Here is a 22,882-nt window from a genome sequence, read left to right on the forward strand (position 1 = left end):
TGCTATTTTAACAAAGGATACTGACAGCAGCTGTAGTTAGCTAAAATAAATCCTTTCGGAACAGGCTGGGAAAGTATTCAAAACTTTTCGGTTTTTGCACAGCGTGTTGTGCTATAGATAAAATTTAAAATTGATAACTTTTTTTTTTTTAGCCACAGACAGTGATAAAATAAAAATGAATGTGATAAATGCATTTTTTGTCAATCTATTAAGATGGAGATTGTTGGATCTCAGGTGCATCCTGCTGGCTTTGAGTACCTTAAGATATCTCTAGACCGTGACTGGTGGTGGAAGTCTTGAGAAAATTGCACACTGGTAGGCACGGGCAAGAGTACAAAAAAAAGAGTTGAAGTTTTATTGCACTGCTGCGCAAAAGGGTCCACCGCTCTCTGAGATCATCCGATCATCCGTTACGCTTAGTCTTTATAGACGTCTTTCTAAACCAGAGATTTAAAGAAAAGGAACCAACTCCTTATATGGTAAAACATTCATTGGCTGCTTAATTTTGTTTTTCTCAGCTAATTTTTCCATTACACTATAGTCCAACTATGGTAAAGTCAGGTGACTTGAGGTACATGAATAAGTAGATCATTTAGAAAGGCACATCCCTGTGTTCATACAGTCCCATGAGTCACAGCACAGCATGCATAACCAAAAACCAAGCAATGATGTCCAAGGAACTCTCCACAGTCCTCAAATATTGGTGAGACATAGACCTGGTCATGGTCATGAAAAGCATTTTCAAAACCTTTGAATATTCCCTGGAGCACAATGGGCTCCATCATTGTGAAATTGAAATCGTCTGAGTTTGTGAGCAAACTCAGTCACCGAAACAAGAATGGCTCTGGTCAGAAAAGTGACCAAGAACCTAATAACCACTTTAACAAACATTCAGCAGTCCTCCACAAAGATGGAAGAACCTGCTGGAAGGACAGCTATACTCCATCAATCAAGCCTTTATGGAAGACTGACTAGACAGAAGCTACTCCTGAGTAAAAGGCATATGGAAGGCACTTAAAAGATTCTGAGAGCATGAGGAAAACACTCTCTGGTGACTGAAGTCTTTGGGCAGAACTCCAAGTGCTACGTCTGGCAAAATCTATACTGCTCATCGGCTGGTGAGAGCGTCTCTGTGAGTGGAAGCTTAGGAAAAATTGCACAAATCCAGGTACAGCTTGCACAGACCTGCTCAAGAAGACTTGCTGTAAAAGGTACTTCTACAAATGATTGATTAACGGATTTGAATGATTTCTTAATGAGAGTTTAAGGTTTTTTTTATTTAAATTAAATCTCCACGAACTACTTTGTCATAAACATTTAACACCTAAACTGAACAGTCATAAAAAGACAGTAGACATTCACTTAAATGGGGACATCTGTACACCTGCTCTTTCCACACAATTAGATTTTCACACACAAGAGTCTACAGAGTTATAGAGTATAGAGTTATAGAGTAAACTCAATCTACACCATATTGGCCATTTTGGGACACCCCTCCAAATCATTGAATTCAGGTGTTATTTTTCAGGGGTTCGGCTCGGCCCCTTAGTTCCAGTGAAAGGAACTCTTAATGCTTCGGCTTCATACCAAGACATTTTGGACAATTTCATGCTTTGTGGGAACAGTTTGGGGATGACCCCTTCCTGTTCCAACATGACTGCACACCAGTGCACAAAGTAAGCTCCATAAAGACATGGATGAGCGAGTTTGGTGTGGAGTCAAGTTCCTCCACACCAAGCTCACTTGTCCATGTGTTTATGGACCTTGCTTTGTGGCCAGATTGATTGAAGATGACAGGAAGCCTACTGTAAGACCACTTTTTACTACCGTGGTGAGCAGAAAAGCATCTCAGCATTCACAAAACTTGAGGAGGTTGGGCTACAACAGTAGAAGATCCACTCCTGACAGCCAAGAGCAAGAATCTGACGCTACAATGGTGACTTCCTCATTGAAAGTGGACAGTTGAAGAGCAGGCCAGTGTCTAGAGATTGGTTAAATGAATGGACAGGTTCCTATTAAAGTGGCCAGTTGGGGTATTTTTTTTTTTTTTAATTTCATTTCATTTACCATATTTGTTGCGCTTTTGGTTTTTGATTGAAAAAGCAAAAAACATGAACCGGAAGAAATGATTTAATAAGCCTAGTGTATAATAGTATAAAAGTGTCAGATTTATCACTGGTAACGGTAAAAATTCCAAATTAGAACGCGATTAAGCGTGAATGTGTTCAAACAATTTGAGCAGCCGCAGATCAACAGAGAAAATGTCAGCTGTGTGGAAAGATTTCACAGTTTCTACGAGGGACATTAGACAAATGATTTATAATCACTGTGCATGCACAGTATGAAGGGGGGGGACGATGCCGAAGGACTTCTCCACCGTTGGTTTGATGCACCACTCGAAAACGTGGCGTCCCTCTCAATATTGTCTAATAAAGCAAAACAACAGAAGCAAAAAGCCATCTGCAGCCATAGTTTATGAAATGATGCACAAATTCACAAAGGACAGCACTGAAGCACAAAGTATAACCAAAAACTAATGGAATTCATTGCTGCGGATGAACAACTGTTCCCTGTTGTCATGGATGCTGGATTTCATTTGATTGTGCTTAATTAGACACTGCTGCTGTAGATAATACAGAATTTTTCAGATGTCTATATAGTACACTATATGGGCATTCTAGATTCACACACACACACACACACACACACACAAACACACACACTCCCCATTTTGCTTTTAAAATAACCTCTGCTCTTCTGGGGAAGGTTTTCCACTAGATTCTGGAGCGTAACTGTGGGGATTTATACTCATTCAGCTGCATTAGTGAGTTTAGATACTGATGTTGAGGAGGATGAGGAGGTCTGGGGATGCAGTCAGCGTTACGGTTCTTCCCAAAGGTGTTGAGGTCAAGGATTTTTGCAGGAGTTCTTCCACTCCAGCCTTTCCAAACCATGCCTTTGTGCACAGGGGCATTGTCATGCTTGAACATATTTGTGCTTCTTAGTTCTGGTGAAGAGAACTTTTAATGCTACAGCATACAAAGACATCCTATATAACTGTGTGCTTCTAACTTTGTGGGTTTGCGGGTATAATGGTCTACAAACCTTTGGTCATAAAGTGCAGCTGCAGTTCATAATAGTGACCACTGCAGACCAGGAACACCCCACAAGAGCTGCAGTTTTGGAGATGCTCTGATCCAGTGGTCTAGCCATCACAATTTGGTCCTTCGTCAAACTCGCTCAAATCCTTACACGTGTCCATTTTTCCTGCTTCTAACACATCAACTTTGAGGACAAAATGTTGACTTGCTGCCTAATATATCCCACCCACTAACAGGTGCCATGATGAGGAGATCATCAGTCTAATTCACTTCACCTCTCACTGCTCACAGTGTTATACCTGATCGGTGCACATCATAATAGATCATAGATATTAGATAACGGATAAAAGCATAATAGATATTTCTGTTCGTTTTAAATACTAAAAATGTTTTTTTGTGTGTGTGTGTGTTTTTCAGCAAAGGATTTGCTAATCTCAGACCTCTTCTCTCTTCTCCTTTCTCCAGTCCCCCCGCAGATTGTCCTCCAGCCCCAGGACCAGGTCTCAGCCCAAGGACAGACTGTCACTTTCCGCTGTGGCACAAAAGGCAATCCTCCCCCAGCAGTTTTCTGGCAGAAAGAAGGGAATCAGGTACAGGTGCAGCTATTGAACCAGCTGAAATGGCTATGTTTTGCTTTCAGGCTCCACTTCATGCAAACTCTCAATAACAACACAGCGCTATTTGCTGATGAGCTATTATGTGTGGGTTACAGACGCCTAATCATTCGACGCTCTCGGTGCTAATTTCTTTCATTTTTCGTGTCTCACCGTTTTCATCCATGACTCATTAAATTCCTCCAACAAGCCAGAGTCTCTCAATAAGCAGTCTCTCTGCCCTACCCGTCGCCAATGCTGATTAGGTGCGTTGCGCTGATTACGCTGAAGTGGTAAATCAAAACCTCGGCTCATTTCGGCTCAGCAGATAAAGAGGCAGAGCCGCGTCGTTATGGGACCGCGTCTCGGGAAGGGCGCTTTTGTGGAGAAAATGTGAAGGAGGCGGAGTGGTGGTTGTGAGGAACATCAGGTGCCAATGCTCCTCCTTCAGACCTACACAGGCTCACTCTGCACACTCTCTCGCCTGATGGTGGATTGGAACAGACTACTGTTCTATAAATAGACAACAGGCCGAGTGAATGAGATGAAAGCCTCATGGGAGGCGGAGTGCAGTGCTCTTCCTGCGCAGGAATTTAGTGAAGTTAGCTTTAGTCATTTTACAGTGAACTGGTGTGCGTGTACGTATGTAGGTGTGTGTGTGTGTTTGTTTGTATGTATGTAGGCGTGTCAGTAGACCATGAGATTTTCAGTACTACATCAGTCATTTCTTAGAATCACTTTTTGCCTAAAGAGAGAGTACAGAATATTAATGACCACTTCACTGGAGACCTATTTATCCATCATGTTGTAATGAAAACTATGAGTCACGATTTGTAAGATTTTAATTATCTCTTATTTAAACACCCACGAATCACTGCATATAAACAAACCAGGTTGTTTGCTATTAATATTGATGGGGTAGTACGATGGAGTCGCAGCAGGTAGCCTTGCTGCCTCACAGCTCCAGGGTCCCAGTTGGATCCTTTGCTCAGGTTTCTTCTCCCCATGTCCTCAGGGTTCACCAGATCCTCCCCTGCGTGGATGTGTGTGGACTTCCTCTTTAGGTTATATTCCTTCAACTGATAAATAAAAGAATTCATTTGTATATCAATCATTATTAATGTTGGCTCCTCTGGAAGGCACTGAAGAAGGAAAGCGGGAGACATATTATATATTGTATAATCATTGTTTTAATGAAACAAAGTAGGCTTCTTTCAAGCATTACCCAGGACTCATATACCAAGGAAAGTTTAAAAACCTTTTGCTGCATGAGCATCATTAGGTGCCTTGCTCCCACAAAAAGCTGGCTCTGCACTTCTGTATGCTAGCCAGAGGGTTTACAAATATGGAAGCAGGCCCAAGAGGCCTCTGGCTAAATGTATTACTCTTTAAAAAAGCAGCACTTAGAGATCAGGTTTAAAATAGGAACCTCATTAGTGAATATATTAAAGGAATAGTTTTACAAAATTTCTTTTACCTCATACATCCACAATCAGCCAAGATGTGTTCAGTCTCCGTGGTTTGCTTGTTATTTTTGTGTAAAAGGTTTAAGATGCTTAACCATATTCAGGTAGGCAGTGTAGCATGCTGAAATCCCCACACACTCGCCCTGAAAGGCTCTGGCAAAGTTTGTAAATGTTTGTAAAAGTTGTGATTAAATAGCAACATAAGTTTATATTTAGAAATGAATTGTACATATTAAGAAACTATTTATATGTAACCTAATTTATATGTAACGTTGGCACAGTGGTGTAGGTAGGTAGGAGGTAGTATTGTGCAGGTTACTGCTCCTGTGGAGTTTATACCTATATATATATATATATATATATATATATATATATATATAGACAGACAGAGAGAGAGAGAGAGAGAGAGAGAATCATGAAAAAAAGTCATGTTTTTATTTACCAGAGTCTATATAACAATGTAGTCTTCGTTATCTTCTATAAACGTCTGGTGACAAAAAAAGACAGCTTTCGAGATGAACTCGTTTTTTCCCAGAAATAAACCAACTTTCATAAATCATGTGGGGGGGAGGGGGGTAGACATCAAGGGGGAGTAGACATTTCCTAGTTCCACAATCATTAAGAGAATAATTAGCAGCCATGTGTTACTGATTAAATTCATAAGATTATTTAATCATGTGTGACCATCTTTATTAAAGCAGAACTTTTGGCAGTTTGGTGTTCTGGAGATATCAGGTGTCTATATTATGCCAAGGAGAAAAAAAAAAAAAAGACATCAGCTATGACTTCAGAAAAGCAACTGATGCTGCTCATCAATCTGGGACGGGATATTTTATTATATCACTAAGAAAAATTCTTCAGATTCAGCCGAAGCTTAGATAATTAATAATAATCATAATAATAATAATATAAAGAACCCCTGAAGAGCTACATCATGTGACCTGCAGGCCTCTGTTGTTGTTGTTGTTGTTCTTTCGGCTGCACCCAAGGTGGATCATTTGGGCCGCATGTCTTGATTTGGCACAGGTTTTACCCTGGATGCCCTTCCTCATATAACTCTCCCATTTTATCTGGGCTCGTGCCCGGCACTGGGAGTTAGCTCCTGAGTAGGTGGGTTAGCTCACTGCCCGCGAGTCGAACCCAGGCCCCAGCAATGAGAGCAGGATCCTGCCACTGGACCACAGGGAGGCTTGAACAGGCCAGTGTAAGCACAGTAAATGTTTATGTTTGTGTCAGCTATGGCTTTTAGGGCAGGGTGACCATTTACGGAACAATATCAAGGAGATGTTTGATCATCATCAACACCAAGCATGTATCACCACAAGCACCCCATACCAACTGTCAAGCAAGCATGGGGGTGTTTGTTTTGCACAACAAAACCTGGGAAACTTGCACTCATTGGGATGATGATGAACTCACCAGAATATTCTTGAGACAAATGCGAGGCCATCTGTCCAGCAGCTTAAACCGGGCCAAATCAGGTCAGGCAACAGGACAGTGATCCCGAACACACTAGCAAATAAACATCCGAATGGCTAAAGAAAAAAAAAAAATAAATAATAAAATCTAAATCTAAAAAACTAAATCTTAAGTAAGTTGTGCATAAACAAATGCCTTCAGACATCAACGAACTGAAGCAATGTGGTAAAGAAGAATGGGCCGAAACAATGTGAGAGACTGACAGGGTGTACATACTTTTCCCCGACTTCTTGGTTTATTTTTTGGGAAAAAAGTCTACATATTGAAATATGTTGTGTTTTCTGTTGTCTGTTTTTATCTAAGGCTATTTATTTGCCTCGGAGAAGTTGTTGAGAACCAGACAAACTGTTATTAAGCCCTTTGTATATACAAAATGCTGGGACACCAGCATGATACCACATAAGTCTAGTGTATATTTCTGCACTAATGAACAGATGACATGTATTTCATAATTAATGATGTTTAAGCAAAATGGCTGAGCGAAGCAATCAAAGCAGACTGCAGACTGCGCTCTGTGTAAACATAAAGAGGAGCAACTACAGCATCCTCCTCCAAAACAAGCAACATGCGGCACCTCGTGCTCATTTTTTAATGATCACGATCGCTGATAAATCTCTGTGCCCACAGTTTGGCCACCCTCATCACAGCTTTCTATTAAAGATAATATTTAAACGCCATAATAACTTAAATAGCAGCAGCAAACAAACCGAGCTAAACAAAATGTTCCAAGAATCGATAATGGTATCGATGCCATTAAGATATAAGGAGGAGAAAGTGGAAGCAAGTCTGAGGCAGAGGGAGTGTATACAAAAGTAAACAGTAGTCTTGTTTCATTGCTGTCTGCCTGGAGCACCTTTCCCATAGATTTCTAGCTTTATTACAAGCAGGTGAGTTTAGAAACTTACAAAATAACATGTAAACTGACAGTAGTGCCAGTAAAATGATTTCAAGTGAGTAAATGGAGATAATATTAAATGCATAGCCACAGACCAGTCAGGGTGCCAATGCTGACCCCTGTGCCTGAGGCAGAGTCATTCTTTTGGCAACGTTCTGCTGGGAAACCTTGGATCCTGCCATCCATGTGGATGTTACTTTGACACGTACCACCTACCTAAGCATTGTTACAGACCATGTACACCCTTTCATGGAAACAGTATTCCCTGATGGCTGTGTCCTCTTTCAGCAGGATAATGCGCCGTGACACAAAGCAAAAATGCTTCAGGAATGGTTTGATGAACACAACAACCAGTTTGAGGTGTTGACTTGGCCTCCAAATTCCCCAGATCTCAATCCAATCCAGCATCTGTGGGATGTGCCGGACAAACATGTCCGATCCATGGACGCTCCACCTCCACCAACTTGCAGTACTTAAAGGATCTTGATGGCAGATACCACAGCGCACCTTCAGGGATCGAGTGGAGTCCATACCTCGAAGTGTCAGGGCTGCTTTGGCAGCAAAAGGGGGACTGACACAATATTAGGCAGGTGGTCATAAAGTTATGCCTGATTGGTGTGTACCTTTTTGAATCTAAGACTGGTAAATTACTATTTATCTTGAGTGAGCCGTTTGAGGAATTTCCTCCCGAGGAATAAAGTTAGGCCACTTTCAACACACACCAGTGCATTACTACTGGTGCCACAGCCCACTTCATTTTTAATCAAGGAAACTAATGCTCATATACACAGAAGTGTCAGTGTAACGTGAGGGATGGGCGTGTGTGAAATTAGGCCGGCTGTAATTACTACCCATCTCAGTTAAAAACAATGAACAAGCAGCACACTTTCCTTTGGAAGTGCAGTAGCACAGTTCAGCATTACTCCACAAACAGGGCTGTACATTTCAGGGAGATCCGTCTTGCAGAAATGTGAACAACTAAGGAGCATGTCTACATGAATGATTGCCTCTCTAATGTCAAGCTCCTGAAATTTGCAGATCACGTGATTATCAGGTGGTTCATCCAATTCAACAACGAGACTGTATACATGAGGGAGGCAGACAGACTTACTCTCAGCCACAACAACCTGGAGCTTAACTCCCTTCAAACTATGATAATGGTGGACTTAAGGAAAAATCCCAAGACAGTGAGATCCTTGAAGTTCTGTAGGGTTTCTGGGGATCATCATCTGCCCCATCCTGAAGTGAGAGACATATTGTCCATCATGAAAAGTGCACATCAAAAGGATTGGCTTCTTATGCCAATTAAGGAAGCTTCCTCAAGGTTTGTTAAGCCAGTTCTACACAGCTATTAGTGAGTCTGTCCCTTTGGAGTTCCATCACTGTCTGGGTTGGTCCAGCCACCAAGCATGACCACAGCAGATAACCCAGACTATGGTCAACACATTATACACTCCTCTGTCAGTAAACAAGGAGCTAATATTATCCCAGACCACTCGCATCTTCTGGGACAAATATCAGTGTGTCACAACAACCAGACTCTATTACTGTCACTGAACAATAACAACAACAACAACAACAACAATAATTATAATAATAATAAAACAAGAACAAGAATAATAACATTTCTTGACATACAGGACAATATCACTGTCATTATCAATGCCCATTATGTGTCTTTTTCCGTGCTGTGCAAGAGATTTTTGCTCATATTTAACGAAAGAATACCTGTGTACCACAGACTAGATTGTTTATACACTTAATAATAATAATAATAATAACATCAGCAACAATTATAAAAAAATAAATAATAAAAAATATTAGATGCTAAATAATAATAATAATAATAATAATTATTATTATTATTATTATTATTTTAAATATTATTATCAATAATCATCATACGATATTTAGCACATTATTTATGTTTGTGTATAAAGTAATCTTATTTTAATATAATATTAATAATAAATAATAATATATATATATAAATATATATTATGATATTACTGTAATAATAAAATATTATCATTTATTAATTTTTTATTTTGTGTGTTTGTATGTATGTGATAGAGCTATTAGCTATAATAATAATAATAATAATAATAATAATAATAATAATAATAATAATAATAATAATAATAATAATAAGACAGTAGTATTATTATTAGCTAGCATCTAATATTATATTATTATAACTATATTTTATTATCAATATTTTTTTGTGTTATTTATATTATTAAGTGTATAAGCAATTTAATCTGTGGTAATAGTATTAATAATAATTATAGTAATAAGAATTATTATTATTATTATTAGTAGTAGTAGCAGTAGTAGTAGTAGTAGTATTAGTTTAGATTTATCATCTATTATTTTTCGACATTAATGTTTACTATTTTCGAAGTGTGTGTGTGTGTGTGTGTGTGTGTATGTGTGTGTGTAAGAGAAATCCGTAGTTCAATTCCTCGTGTGTCCTCTGACTCGTGCTAGACTTTAATTTTATTGAGATTAATTTCCGGGTTCACGTCTCATGCGTATCTCTCAAGTCTGGAAGCAGTGCCTTGTGAGAACTACAGTACTGCGTAACGGACATTCAAGTCTGTGAACAAGCCCAAAGTGTCCTCCTAAGCCGCTCTGATGTTCGTCGCGAGCCAGTCATGACAGCTGGAAGCCTTGGAATGCAACTTGTTCCGCATAATAGACCACAGTCCAATACCACATTATCAGGACGTTCCTTTGACGACTGGAGATAAGAGGGAGGTAAAGTAAAAATCCTTCCAAAACTACCAAGGTCTGAAAGACATCCAGACAAGAAAATACGGCAAAAAAAAAAGAGAATATAAAGTCATAAAATCATGAGAATATAAAGAATACTATAAATATAACCATCAGCATTACTTTCAACACACAAACCGTGGAGCGTTCAAGGTTCTTTGAGATTACGTAACAACAGCTCACCCTGGTTTGAGGTGAGTGTGTGCTGATTTAGCATGCATTTTTAGCGCCATGCAATCCTACAAGCCTCGTGGATCGTGCTAACACACAACTTAGACATCAATTTTTCATCTATTTTTATCCGACCAAACAAAATATCAAATTCGGATATGAATGCTTTAAAAACTGAGCTTCACGGGACAAAAAGAAAATCTTGAATAATCCATTTAGAGAGGATAAACTGCTAAAAGTGGAACGACATCTTTTTAGCAATAAGCATCTCAGCCTGAGGTTTATTATGAAATTTTATTCAATCTTTCAGCAGCCCTTCAGCGTTTATTCACAACAATTTCCCAGTAGTCTAAGGTGTTTTGCATATCTTAAAATATTTCCCAGTATTCACAGAAGGCACAGTGTTAGCAGGACAAGATTTGAAAGGGTATTTTATCAGCAAGCCCAGGGGCTAATGATTACATTTTATTAAATGGGATTATGGGACAATTATATAAAATGGATGAAATCCCATTGTTCCAATGGCCTGTTTTTTCTGATTCGGTCACCTTGGGTACAGAAATAAGGCTCAGGCACACCTCTGTGGTTTAGAGACAAATATTTGATTATATAGTCCTAACACATGCTGAATGGAGAAGTCTGAAGAAATTCTGTACAGCAAAAGAAACCTGAAAATTTAGCGATCAAACAAACTATAGTGTTGGATTTTTTTTGTTTTTTTTTTGCTTTTAAAGCTGCACCAGAAAAAAAAGGAAAAGAAAGAAATGTTTTTAACATTACATTTTCCCAGGCATCTTGGAGATCCTGCCACGGTTCCTCTGCAGCCCTTGGCTGTCTCTCTTGCTTCTGTTTCTGCAGATAAACCCAGACAGCCTCCATTATGGTGTCAATCTAAAAAGTGCTACATTACTTACTAAGCCACACAAACAGTGTACAATTTCTGTGTAACGTTTAAATTGGCCTTTTTCTACTGACATACCAATAATGAAGGCATAAAAATAAACAACGTTTGCATTAAAATATTCTTTTCCTCTTTCTATATAAGAATGAAACGTCACAGTTACAGTAGAAAATCAAAATAGGGACCCGAGTATTTGTATGTATATTCACATTAATGTGGCTTGGAGTGGTTCTGATCTTGGCTGTGATGTTAAAGTAAAAAGGTTAATAACGGAAATGAAATAAATGTCATTTTTGTCATTGAGATTCGGAGTCGAAGATGTCGGCCGTGAAATTTCTGGCTTTTTATGGACATAAAATGGCTCCAGGTCTCAGAGACAAAGTCAGACGGTTTTTAATCAATGGCACGTCTAAATTTGTGGTGATGTAGCGTGTAGTGATGATGCCTCACAGCTTCGAGCTTCACAATTCGATCTTGAGCTCTGGTTACAGTCTGTATCTGAACTTCACATGTTCTCTCTGTATCTGTGTGGGTTTCGTCTGGGTTTTCTAGCACCTCCCTAGTGTCATTTGATTGATCACTCTAACATGCCCCTAGGAGAGAGAGAGAGAGAGAGAGAGAGAGAGAGTGTGTGTAATACCCTGCAGTAGATGATGAGAAGAAGAGAGATTTCAGAATGCAAGTAAATTACTTACTTCTCAAAGTCACAGAGAAAACATACATTTTTATAAGGGAGTAATGATGCAGTTGATGAACAAGACACGGGTAATGGGATGTTGAGCAAACAGAGATGCTGGGGTGTGTGTGGGGTGGTGGGGGTGTATGTGTGTGGGGGGGTGTTTATCTTGGTGATGACCAAATGTGTCACAAGGATGAGAATATCCGACAGTTTGACCTTGATAGTTATTTATTTATTTGTTTGTTTGTTTGTTTGTTTATGTTTTAATTGGAGCTTGTATATAAAAAGATTAAAGCAAAAAGCGCCAAAAAAGCTTTCCTTTTTTTCTGAGGATCAAGTTAGGTTTAGATGTAGGTGTAGGCAACACTTTAATTAGAATTGTGTCGATAGAACAACAATATTTAGATAAATTGTGTGTGTGTGTGTCTGTTTGTGTATGTGTGTGTGTTGTATAGATGCTGCTATTCCCCGGGCAGCCTCCCTCTCAGGCTGGACGCTACTCCGTGTCCATGAGCGGTGAGTTAATCATCACTGCTGTCCACAGTGAAGATTCTGGCTACTACATGTGCCAAGCCATCAGCGTGGCAGGAAGTACAGTCTCCAAAGCCTTCCTGAAGGTAGTCACTGGTAAGCACAGATATTTCCACTACTGGAGAATGGAACTGGAACTGAAACTGGTATTTGAACCCGGTTCTAACGGTTACATTCCTACAAATAATAGAAAAAAGTTCAATAAGAAATCTTGCACATTGTGCATTAACGATGTAATATTCATGTAAATAAGTAAATCGTTAATATAGTCATCGTCCTTGTTCGGATTAAACAGGTCACGTGTTCAAAACTGGACACAAGTACACACCGATGTGATTGACAAAGGTTTTTCAAATCATCTGATTAATTCATCTTATACTATTTATGGATTTCCGGTGCCTAGTCTAGATTATACGGTATTTACCCGCTGAAAAATATGTAGAGATTTCACATTGCTTTTCCAATAGACTCTGCCACTGTTCCTCTGCAGGGTTTGGCATTTAGCACTCGCTTCTGATTCTGTAAAAGATAAAGAAAAAAAAAGCCTCTTCATAGTGGTAGGCTTTATATTAAACAAACAAAAATAAAAGGCCACTACCTTTTCAGAAATCCTGAATACAGATACACGTACTATATACCTGACCATCATACACGTATGTGGGTCATGCCCATACTGTGGAAGCACACAAGAGCACCTATGCACAATGGAGACATGGCTTTCCGATGCTGAAAGGGAAAAACACCTTTGTGCCTGACTGTGTGCCAAGCCTTCTCATCCAGCATCGGTGCCCAATCTCACTAATGCTCTTTTGGCTGAATGGTAAAATCCCCACAGCTACGCTTCAAAATCTAGTGGAACATAAGCGTGTATAAGTAGAATGATCAGACGTCCACATTCTTTTGGCGGTATAGTGTATAATAGGATGTAATAATACAGTTTACTGGCCTGTCAAGCTCCTGGCTGGCTCGCCACAAAAATATCTTCCTCTTCATGTAAGATATGGTGCTTTACAGTATAAAATTCGTCAAAAAAAAGGCTGCCAGCATTCAAATCAATCCACGTTCCTAAATTATTTTAGGCAAAAGTGACCATCTAAAAACAGCATTGCTTGATTTATTCTGCAGGGTCCTCAGACCTCATTCCCCCAATCATCCACCAAGGCCCGGGTAACCAGACGCTGGCACGGGGCTCCAGTGCCAAGCTCCAGTGCCATGTAATGGGCGTCCCACCTCCCAGCATCAGGTGGGAGAAGGACGGATGGAGACTCTCAGCAGATGGCGTCCACGTCAGTCTGATTGAAAATGGCACTTTACACATCAGCAGCCTGCAGGTATTTGATTTGATGGACAGTTCAAGGCAAAACAGACTGTTGGCTTTTATTAATGGGTTGGAAATCGAAAGCACATATGATGTACACATGGCACATATAAAGGCAAGATGACTAGACTTCTCAAATCAAGTGAAAAGTTCACAAAAATACACAGCTAATGGGAGAGAGAGAAACATTGTTCTGCTCAAAAGCACTTACCATGACTCCACTGATTCGAATGGAACATAAAGTGTATTATTTGCCAGCTTTATTACTCTACATTTAAGGCGCATGTGTCTGGATACCATATCATATCAAGCAGTATTGCTATTTTTAGGATATTTAGAGGATCGACCCTTCTTTAAAATAAAATGATAGAATTTTATTCATTCTGAAGGAAATTCTTTTGCCAGAGACTGCTTCAGAGTACACAAAAGAAATAAACAGAAATAACATATATATATAGAATATACAAAAAGGTGCTTGAGAATTAAAATAATATTGCACATGATATGATTTTGACCTTGCCGCTACGCATTCTCCCAAAAAAGCAATACAATTTCCTAGCTTAGTGTTTGTTTTTAAAAACTGTTCACTGAGGAACTACAAGGGAGTTGAAGGATGGGGATTGATAGGGATCGGCTGATATTACAGTGTAGATGAAATTGCAATTCCCTTTATCATATTTGAATAAATAATAATTAAATATTAAATAAACGATCTGAAAACAGACACAGGTCAGGGAAAATAAGAATAGAATAGAAACAGAAAGCCCTTAAAGTCATTGTGTTGCCCTGCGAAGCACAGACAGACAGATAATGAGAGCAAGAATATAATAAAGTAAAAAAAATAAAATAGAAGATTAATGCATTGGTTTGGAATATAAGTGTAGCCTCTGAGGTCCAGAGATCTGGGGGTTACTGAGGTTACTGTTTTCCTGAATAACACCACAATCATCACGTCACCTTTGCACCCGAGACATTTACATTGATTATTATTATATTATTTAAATTTAAAGTCTTTGGGCTGTATTTTCCTCAACCATAGCATCAGCTCATTGTGTAGCTGTCATATTTTTATGACCTTCAACACGAGTGACTCACGGCAGAGCAAACCACAAATAAAAAACATTATTAACAGGGCACGGTTAGGTGAGCTGCGATGATATCCAATTATATCAGAACCGTGTTTCTTATTAACATTAAAGTTTCCTCTCATTATTTATCATCATATCTATACTGGTTTAGGATATTTTAACATTGGTTATTTTTCTTGGCTGTTATTCCACTGAGTCAGAGTCACGCGATGATGTTTGAGCAACTAGCGGAGGTAGACGGATGGAGAAATGTGTCCATTTTTATTGCCGGACTCCCACACTAGTGCACCGTGTCAGAATAAAACCGACTAAAACAGCGCAAAGACTCCTAATTTAAACGCGGCTCGCTTGCAGGTGACTCCCACTAACATTTCAAAATAATAGCGCACAAAATCTTTCCGCGTATTTATAGCGCTAGTCATGATATTCATTTGTAAAAATAAATCAATAATACAAGAGAGGAAACGAGTTTGTAAATCGCGCTCGGTCACAACCCTCTAGTCTGGGAACGCTGAGGTTAAGCCTGTAGACGTCAGGCTAATAAAGTAATGGGAAAAATATTGAAGAGTAAAACAAGCAGAAAGTCAGCGATGGATATCATCATTGATGGAGTGAGCTTCAGGCATATGCAAAGTTTCCTTTCTGTGTGGTTTATAAGCACTGTAAAAGGCTCTGTGGTGTATGCTTTATTGGTGTAAATAAAAGAGGACTATATTTACTGTATAGTTTGAATGAAAAGAAAAATATTACCAGATTTACACTTTTATCAGTGGAGCTGATTGAGTCATGAGTCACTACACGCTAATTATGTCTGAACACACTGTAAGCAAACAACATGTTGTGGATGTAAGACGAGTAGAAACAGATAAGTTAATGCTGGTTTAATTCCTTTTCTCTCCCCCCCCCCCCTTCTAACAACCTCCCAAAGAGCGACACGCTGTAGGTGTTGTAAACCATAACAACACAATTTTAAAAGGCTTCCAGAGCATCCATCATCCCGCTATTCCTCTAGAGTTTTAAATGGAAAATGGAAGCATTATCTTGCTTTAGAAAAGATCGCAGAAGGTTGAGGATTTTTTATTACTTGTTTCCCCAGCATTTCTTAAAATAAACCGTACTTCTTCTGTTAGCGACTCATAAGCCGCACGGGGGTTAGAAACGATCTCGATAAAAGCTCCCGATGTGGATTGCATCGCTGATGAATTTCAAGCGAGACGCCGCATGCGGCTATAGCTCACTCATCCCGTTCATTCGTTTCATTTCCTTCATTTAGTCATTGTTTGTTTCCTAATTGAGAGTTTTGTATTCAGTACACAATATGAGACAGATCGTTCCCTTCTCGTTACAGGCAGGTGTACAGTGAACGAGAGGAAATTGTGGCGCTCAGTTTAATGTAATTGTGGCTCGAGTGCAAATACTGCAGAATTGACAGTTTTTCTTGTATCAAATTGCGCTGGGAAACAAATCCAAATTGTGATTTAATATGCATTGTTGTGCAGTCTTTGCAAAACCTTTTACAAATTGGCTTGAGCCCAACAGCAACATGATGATTTTAATACTTGCACCGGTACGAAAATTGAGCCCATTAACTTGCCTGCATTGCGGATTGATGTCGGCAGCTGTTTAGGACTGTTCTTGATTGGTTCTTTCTTGTTTTTACTACCAGTCAAAAGTCTGGACACACCTTCTAATTCCATGGTCTTTCCTGATGTTTATTTCTTTCTACATTGTAAAACAATGCTGAAGGCGGCCGAAATACACAATAATCTCGTTTGAACAGTTGATATTGAGATATGTCTGCTATTGATGCTCTGTAAAGCCTTCATAACGCCTCTAATCTGAGGTGCTGTTAATTGGTGATTTCTGAGGCTGGTAACTCTAAATGAACTTCTCCTCTGCAGCAGAGGTCAGTTTTGGTCTTGCTTTACTGGGATGGTCTTCATGTGAGCCAGTTTCATCATGGTGCTTGATGGGTTTTGTAAATGCACTTGACAATACTGTTCTTGCAAGAACTATTCCAGAACACCTGACCTTCGTGTCTTAAAATAACATCTGACTGTTTTTTGTTGTCGTTACATATGGATTACTGAAGTCCATGTGTGTTATTTCATAGTTTTGAAATCTCCAGTATTGTTCTAGAATGTACAAAATAAATCCCTAAACAAAAAACATTGAATTAAAAGGTGTGTCCAAACTTTTGACTGGTAGTGTGTATATGATACAATTGTTGGGCGATGGTTAAAGCTCTGGTTTGTTGATCAAAAGATCAGGGTTCAAGCCCCAGCACTGCCAAGCTGCCACTGTTGGGCAGTTGAGCAAGGCTGACCCTGCGCTCTGAAGAAAACCCTCTAAGGACAGGATATATGAAGAAAAAATTTCACGTGCAGCAATGTACATGATCAAGCATAACATTATGACCACCTGCTTAATATTGTGTTGATCCTCCTTTTGCTGCCCAAACTTGCTGCACTGTGTATTTTGACACCTTTCTCTCAGAACCAGCATTAATTTCTTCTTCAGCAACTTTGAGGACAAAATGTTAATATATTGAATTTTTCCATTTTCATCAGTTGTTAAAACGATCCATCGATCCAAATCATTAGATCCTAGTTATGCGAAATGCTTTATGACTTATTCTGATGCTTTGTTCACACATACACCGATTTTATCGCTGCAAGTCGCCGTACTATGAATTCACCAGTAGGCGTTCCTACTACTGGTTGCCATAGCAATAACGTTTATCAGTGGGTGGCACAACTAGCATTACAAATCATGAAACATCCTGGAGGGAGATTTGACATTTGCATATAAAATCCAGCAGCGTGTTTATGCATCATATCATATGGAATGAACAAACAGCAGTGTGTTGCTCTTTGTACAGATCACATGCTCTCTGCTGTCTTGACCTCCATTGGGAGTCGCCACACCTGATCGCTTCATATTCGCAAGTTAAAATGTTTTCGCATCGCTGGACACGCCTATATCTAGTCGTCAGCAGTTGCTGTCATTTATGTATCTGGAAAACTGAAAATCAGTGATCTCCAGTCGCTTTATAGCTGCGAGTCGCTGCATGTTAGAATGTAGCATAGACTGCAAAATATTTGAAGTACTGAAACTTCAGCATTTTGACGACTTTCACAGTATTTTGATGAGTGTGCTCAAAGTTTCCAAGCATCCAAAAAGTACCATTGTTAATTCTTGCTCTGTATGTCACGTTAAGTTTTCTTTCTTTTAATTTCTCTTCGTCCATGTCTCTGTTCCGTACGGTTCTTCAGTCAAATTCCTATTAAGCGCACAAAATTGTATTAGTAATTAATGAGCTCGTTTAGAAATGTAAATAGTGGCTTTGACAGAGTGCCAGTTGGGTTTTTTTTTTTTCCTGGCCTCACCTGCTGTTTGCAGCTCTGAACAGAGCGTATTGGCTATAGTAATTAATTCAGACCGCATGTGATTTATAGTCTGGTGAATTCTAATTAGAAACTGTCAGGTGAAGAAATACTTTAAGCTTTGTCCCTTTTCAATACGGTTCAGTCACAGTGGCGAACGGTGTAAAGAGCCTTCTCTATGCCCAATACATCAGCGGAGTGAAGCGAATCTGTCATGCCGTGATAGTGTTGAACACGAGAGATGCATTAGCCTATCAAAGGCTTAGATAGCATAAAGAGATTTTTCCAAAAGTGGACTGAAATGCTTAATTCACATTACTCTGTAAAGCTGGCTTGAATACTAAAGCACTGGGCAGCACTGAACAAGCAGCTCGCCTTTCAAACGAGGTCTTTACATGACCTTTCGCAGGTCTCTGCAATTTTAATATCGTTTTGATGTAGCCACTGACACGGGCTGTTTAGATTTTAATATCAACTCATGTAATAATCTGTCAGCTTGCTTAGGCGCATGTATATACCTGCTCATTCATCCAGTTATCCAGTCAGCCAATCATGTAGCACTTAAGAAGATGAGTTGATAGGAAACCTGAGAATGGGGAAAGATCTCAATGACTCTGATGGTCGTTGGTGCGTAGAAGACTGGTTTTGTCACTGAGGACGATACAGGGGCAGGTTAACTGTCCAGAACTCTAGACAAAAAAAACAAAAAAAAAACAGGCAACAGGTATATAAAGTCATGAACCAGAAGAAGCAAACACTGACAGCAGGCTTGGATTGAACAGGACTCTAGGGAGACTGAAAGTACATGTCGCAATGTGGCTGAAACTAAAAGGGGTTTATAAAGGTGAGCAGTGTGTGTGAGACAATAGGCAGCAGGAGAGGTGTAATCAAAAGTCCGGTGATTGCTGGTCTGTTGTGGGAGGTGGAGTCCAGTGTGATGGGAAATTGAGTATTTGAGTTTGAGTATTTCAGGAACTGCTGCACTCCAGGGATTTTTATGCACAACATTCTCTAGAGTTTAAACAGAAGAAGAAGAAAAAAAAACACACATCCAGTACTGTAGGCAGAAACTCCTTGTTGGTGGGAGAGGTGGATGGAGAACAGAGGAGACTGGATGAAGCTGACATGAAAGCAATGGTAACCAAAATAACCAATTGGTGCAACTGTGGTGAGCAGAAATGCATAATCGCAGTAGATCCAGCATAATCCCAGCAGAACGTTAAACTGAAGGTTCCTGTATTTGCTGCATTGTGTCACACATGTGGCTGATTGAACAACTGCACGGACGATCAGATATCATTAGGTATTCCTAATAAAGTGGCCAATGAGTGGATACCCCTTGCAAATATTTAAATATCTCTGGATGGCTAGTTTACTGAGGTGGTTACGCTATTTTGAAAGCTGCCTGTAGATGATTTTAAGTGGCCTGCATGGCCTGATTTCAAGCTGTTAGACAAAGTCATGTACTCGTGCAGAAATGTTTGTCAGTTCCTTGGGTGACCTCTAATTCTCAGCAAACAGGCTGTATCTGCCCAAATGTCCCATTTGATCTGCTCCATTTGGATACGGAGCGCTGCTTGCAATTATCTCTGCCTGCTTTCATCCATAAAGTGAGATTATTTGGCCTTGACTGTTGCTAGGAGACCGACTCAGGGATGTACACGTGTGTAGCCTCCAGTTCCGCAGGAGAGACGAGGTGGAGTGGCGCCATCTCAGTGAGAGGTGAGACAACAAAGAATTCCTCACAATGAGAACTTTTTTTTTTTTGCATCCCAATGCATGCATTTGAAATGGTTTTTCCAGGCTTTAAGGTTACATGCTGGAAAAAAAAAGATGTGTCCGAGCGAGAGAGGTTTATTCATATAAAATCATGAAAAAGAATAGCATGAAAATGAGGGTATAATAAAGGGTTAAAGCCAGAATAAAAATAATATCATTTAAACATGCACGCGGTAATTATGTAAAGTTATGCGTCATTAATATAGACCTGGAATTTGAATTCCAGGCTATTTACATATCATGGGAATGAAAATTTTTATATAAAACGCCTAAGAGCATCTCGTAAACTTTAGTTGTGAGTCAGTATAAGAAAACCCTGGATGGTATTGTGGAGGAATTCAGGAAAAATTGGGTTTTGGCTAAAGGTTTTAGTGCCTGTATGAGATATTTTGACACTCATCTTCAAGAAAAATTCATATTTCAATTCAGTTCTATAGCCCTTTAAGCAAGGGACTATTTTTTTTTTGCAATGGTCACGAAACCATTTGCTTTACAGAAATCCGGATATAAAATTTGAATTGAAAATTATCTCTAACGAGCGAGCCGGAAGCGACAGAGGCAGAAGAAGACAAATTCCCTGAGGCGACAACAGGAAGAAACCTTGAAAGGACTCAGACTCAGAAGGGAAGCACATCCTCTTCTGGGTGACAGAGAATAGTGCGATTAAAGATCATTCCACTTCTATAACCGTATTCTACATGTATTATTTCAGCTTCTTTTTTTGGAAAGATCACGTTATCCAGTTAAACAAACACTGCAGTCTGAAACTTGAGAGCTAAGTGTGATTTTTTTAGGCGTAAAAACACAAGGTTCCCTTTTCGAGAGAACTCCATGCTGTGTCACGGCTGACGCTGTGGAAATGCTTCCCATAGCACCAGCCATGATGCAGCATCTGGTTCTCTTGCATGGTTACATACGTAACCTGGTGTAGTTCCCTTTCGAGGGAACATGACGCTGTGTCATGGCTGATGCTATGGAAACGCTTCCCATAGCCTAAGCCATGATGCAGAGGTTCCCTTCCCAGGGAACCGGGTTACATATGTAAACCGGTGTAGTTGTCCAAACGAGCAGTATAACTGACCCTAAGGTGTGTGTGTGTGTGTGTGTGAAAAAACAACTTTTATTTTTGCAAAAATTAAATTGATGTTTGTTGATAATTTTATATGGCTATGGAATGACCTGGATAGTGAGACAAAAACGTCTGTGTTCCAGATACAGAGACGTCGTCCCTGGTCCGGCTCTCTCAGACCCTGCAGCTGCCTGGACCCCCGCTGAAGCCCGCCGTGACAGACGTGAGCCAGAGCAGCGTCACACTGACGTGGCAGCCCAACCAGCACGAAGGAGGCGCTGCTGTCACCTCCTACATTATCGAAGCTTTTAGGTAAAGATCTACACTGGTACTTTCACGCCAATTCTCACCTCCAGTGTGTATTGTCTGCGTGTGAGCGTAATGAGTTCCATGACGTCGCGAGCGTGAATCACAAACATTTATTTCAACGCTGTGGATTTTTTTTTTCACTGTTCAGCTGAAGTGATAAAAGTCTGTAAAGCACAGCTCTGATAGCAGCGCCTGGAACTCGAATCCCAGGTTCGTATTAACGTGCTCCTTCTAATATCTGAGCGTTCTGTAGTAACGGCTCATTCACAGGGACTTGCATGGCAGATGCTTCACAAAAATGTATTGCTATTTAATCAACAAAAACATAGAATTGTTGATAATGTTGATAAGATGAAGCTTCTGTAAATGTTTATTTCAAATTTGCATACTGTATGTGTAATAAGATGGAGGCTTAGATTGATGCAAATGCAGGTACTGTGACCTAAAGATACAGAAATCATGAAGGTGGCTTTGGACTGTTTTGCACTCGAGTCCAGATCACTCTTTAGATCAATTTTTTGGTTACACAATTGACCATATAGTGCACAGTTATAGAAAGGCAATGATTTATAATCATGCTCTCCAGCTGAGGACGGCTTCCTTTATGAGCCTGCTTCCTCTCAAGGTTTCTTCCTCATATCATCTCACCATCATCTCTGGCTTTCTCATCATGGATAAATCTAAAACTATAAATTGCAATTGCTATACAAATTAAATTGAATGGGATTTATTAAAATAATAGCAAATAGTCCAACAAAACTAGGCAAAATTTGCAGCCAAAGAAACAGGAGATTAGCAGTGGGGATGAATTAGGCTAGGCGAGGCTAAGCGAGGAACGCAAACACATTAACAAAGGCTTGGGATCATTAGAACACAAGGTAAGATGAGCAGATACTTCACAAAGTGAGACTCGGTGAATGTCTCATATACACCAATCAGGCATTACATTATGAGGCAGGTGAAGTGAATAAGACTGAAGATCTCTTCATCATGGTACCTGTTAGTGGGTGGGATATATTAGGCAGAAAGTGAACATTTTGTCCTCAAAGTTGATGTTAGAAGCAGGAAAAATGGGCAAGAGTAAGGATTTGAGTGAGTTTGACGAAGGGCCAAATTGTGATGGCTAGACCACTGGATCAGAGCATCTCCAACACTGCAGCTCTTGTGGGGTGTTCCCGGTCTGCAGTGGTCAGTATCTAACAAAAGTGTCCTTTAAGTCCTGTAAGTTGCGAGGTGGGGTCTCTAGGGGAACTGCTGATAACATCTTGGTGCCAGATACCACAGCACACCTTCAGGGATCTAGTAGAGTCCATGCCTTGATGGGTCAGGGCTGTTTTGGAAG

At 39.8% G+C, this 22,882-nt stretch overlaps 1 protein-coding gene across 2 annotated transcripts in view; it reads left to right on the forward strand.

Moving 5' to 3' along the window:
- zgc:77784 (uncharacterized protein LOC402947 homolog) overlaps positions 1–22,882 on the forward strand; it is an 82,556-nt gene that overhangs the window by 37,799 nt on the left and 21,875 nt on the right. For both annotated transcript variants that reach the window (XM_058412862.1, XM_058412863.1), the window contains exons 7-11: positions 3,567–3,691; positions 12,516–12,687; positions 13,717–13,922; positions 20,024–20,105; positions 21,375–21,543. In XM_058412862.1, coding sequence (XP_058268845.1) covers positions 3,567–3,691; positions 12,516–12,687; positions 13,717–13,922; positions 20,024–20,105; positions 21,375–21,543 — 754 coding nt within the window. The remainder of the gene's footprint in view (positions 1–3,566; positions 3,692–12,515; positions 12,688–13,716; positions 13,923–20,023; positions 20,106–21,374; positions 21,544–22,882) is intronic.

Source organism: Hemibagrus wyckioides, linkage group LG17, assembly GCF_019097595.1.
Source record: "Hemibagrus wyckioides isolate EC202008001 linkage group LG17, SWU_Hwy_1.0, whole genome shotgun sequence".
Lineage (NCBI taxonomy): Eukaryota > Metazoa > Chordata > Actinopteri > Siluriformes > Bagridae > Hemibagrus > Hemibagrus wyckioides.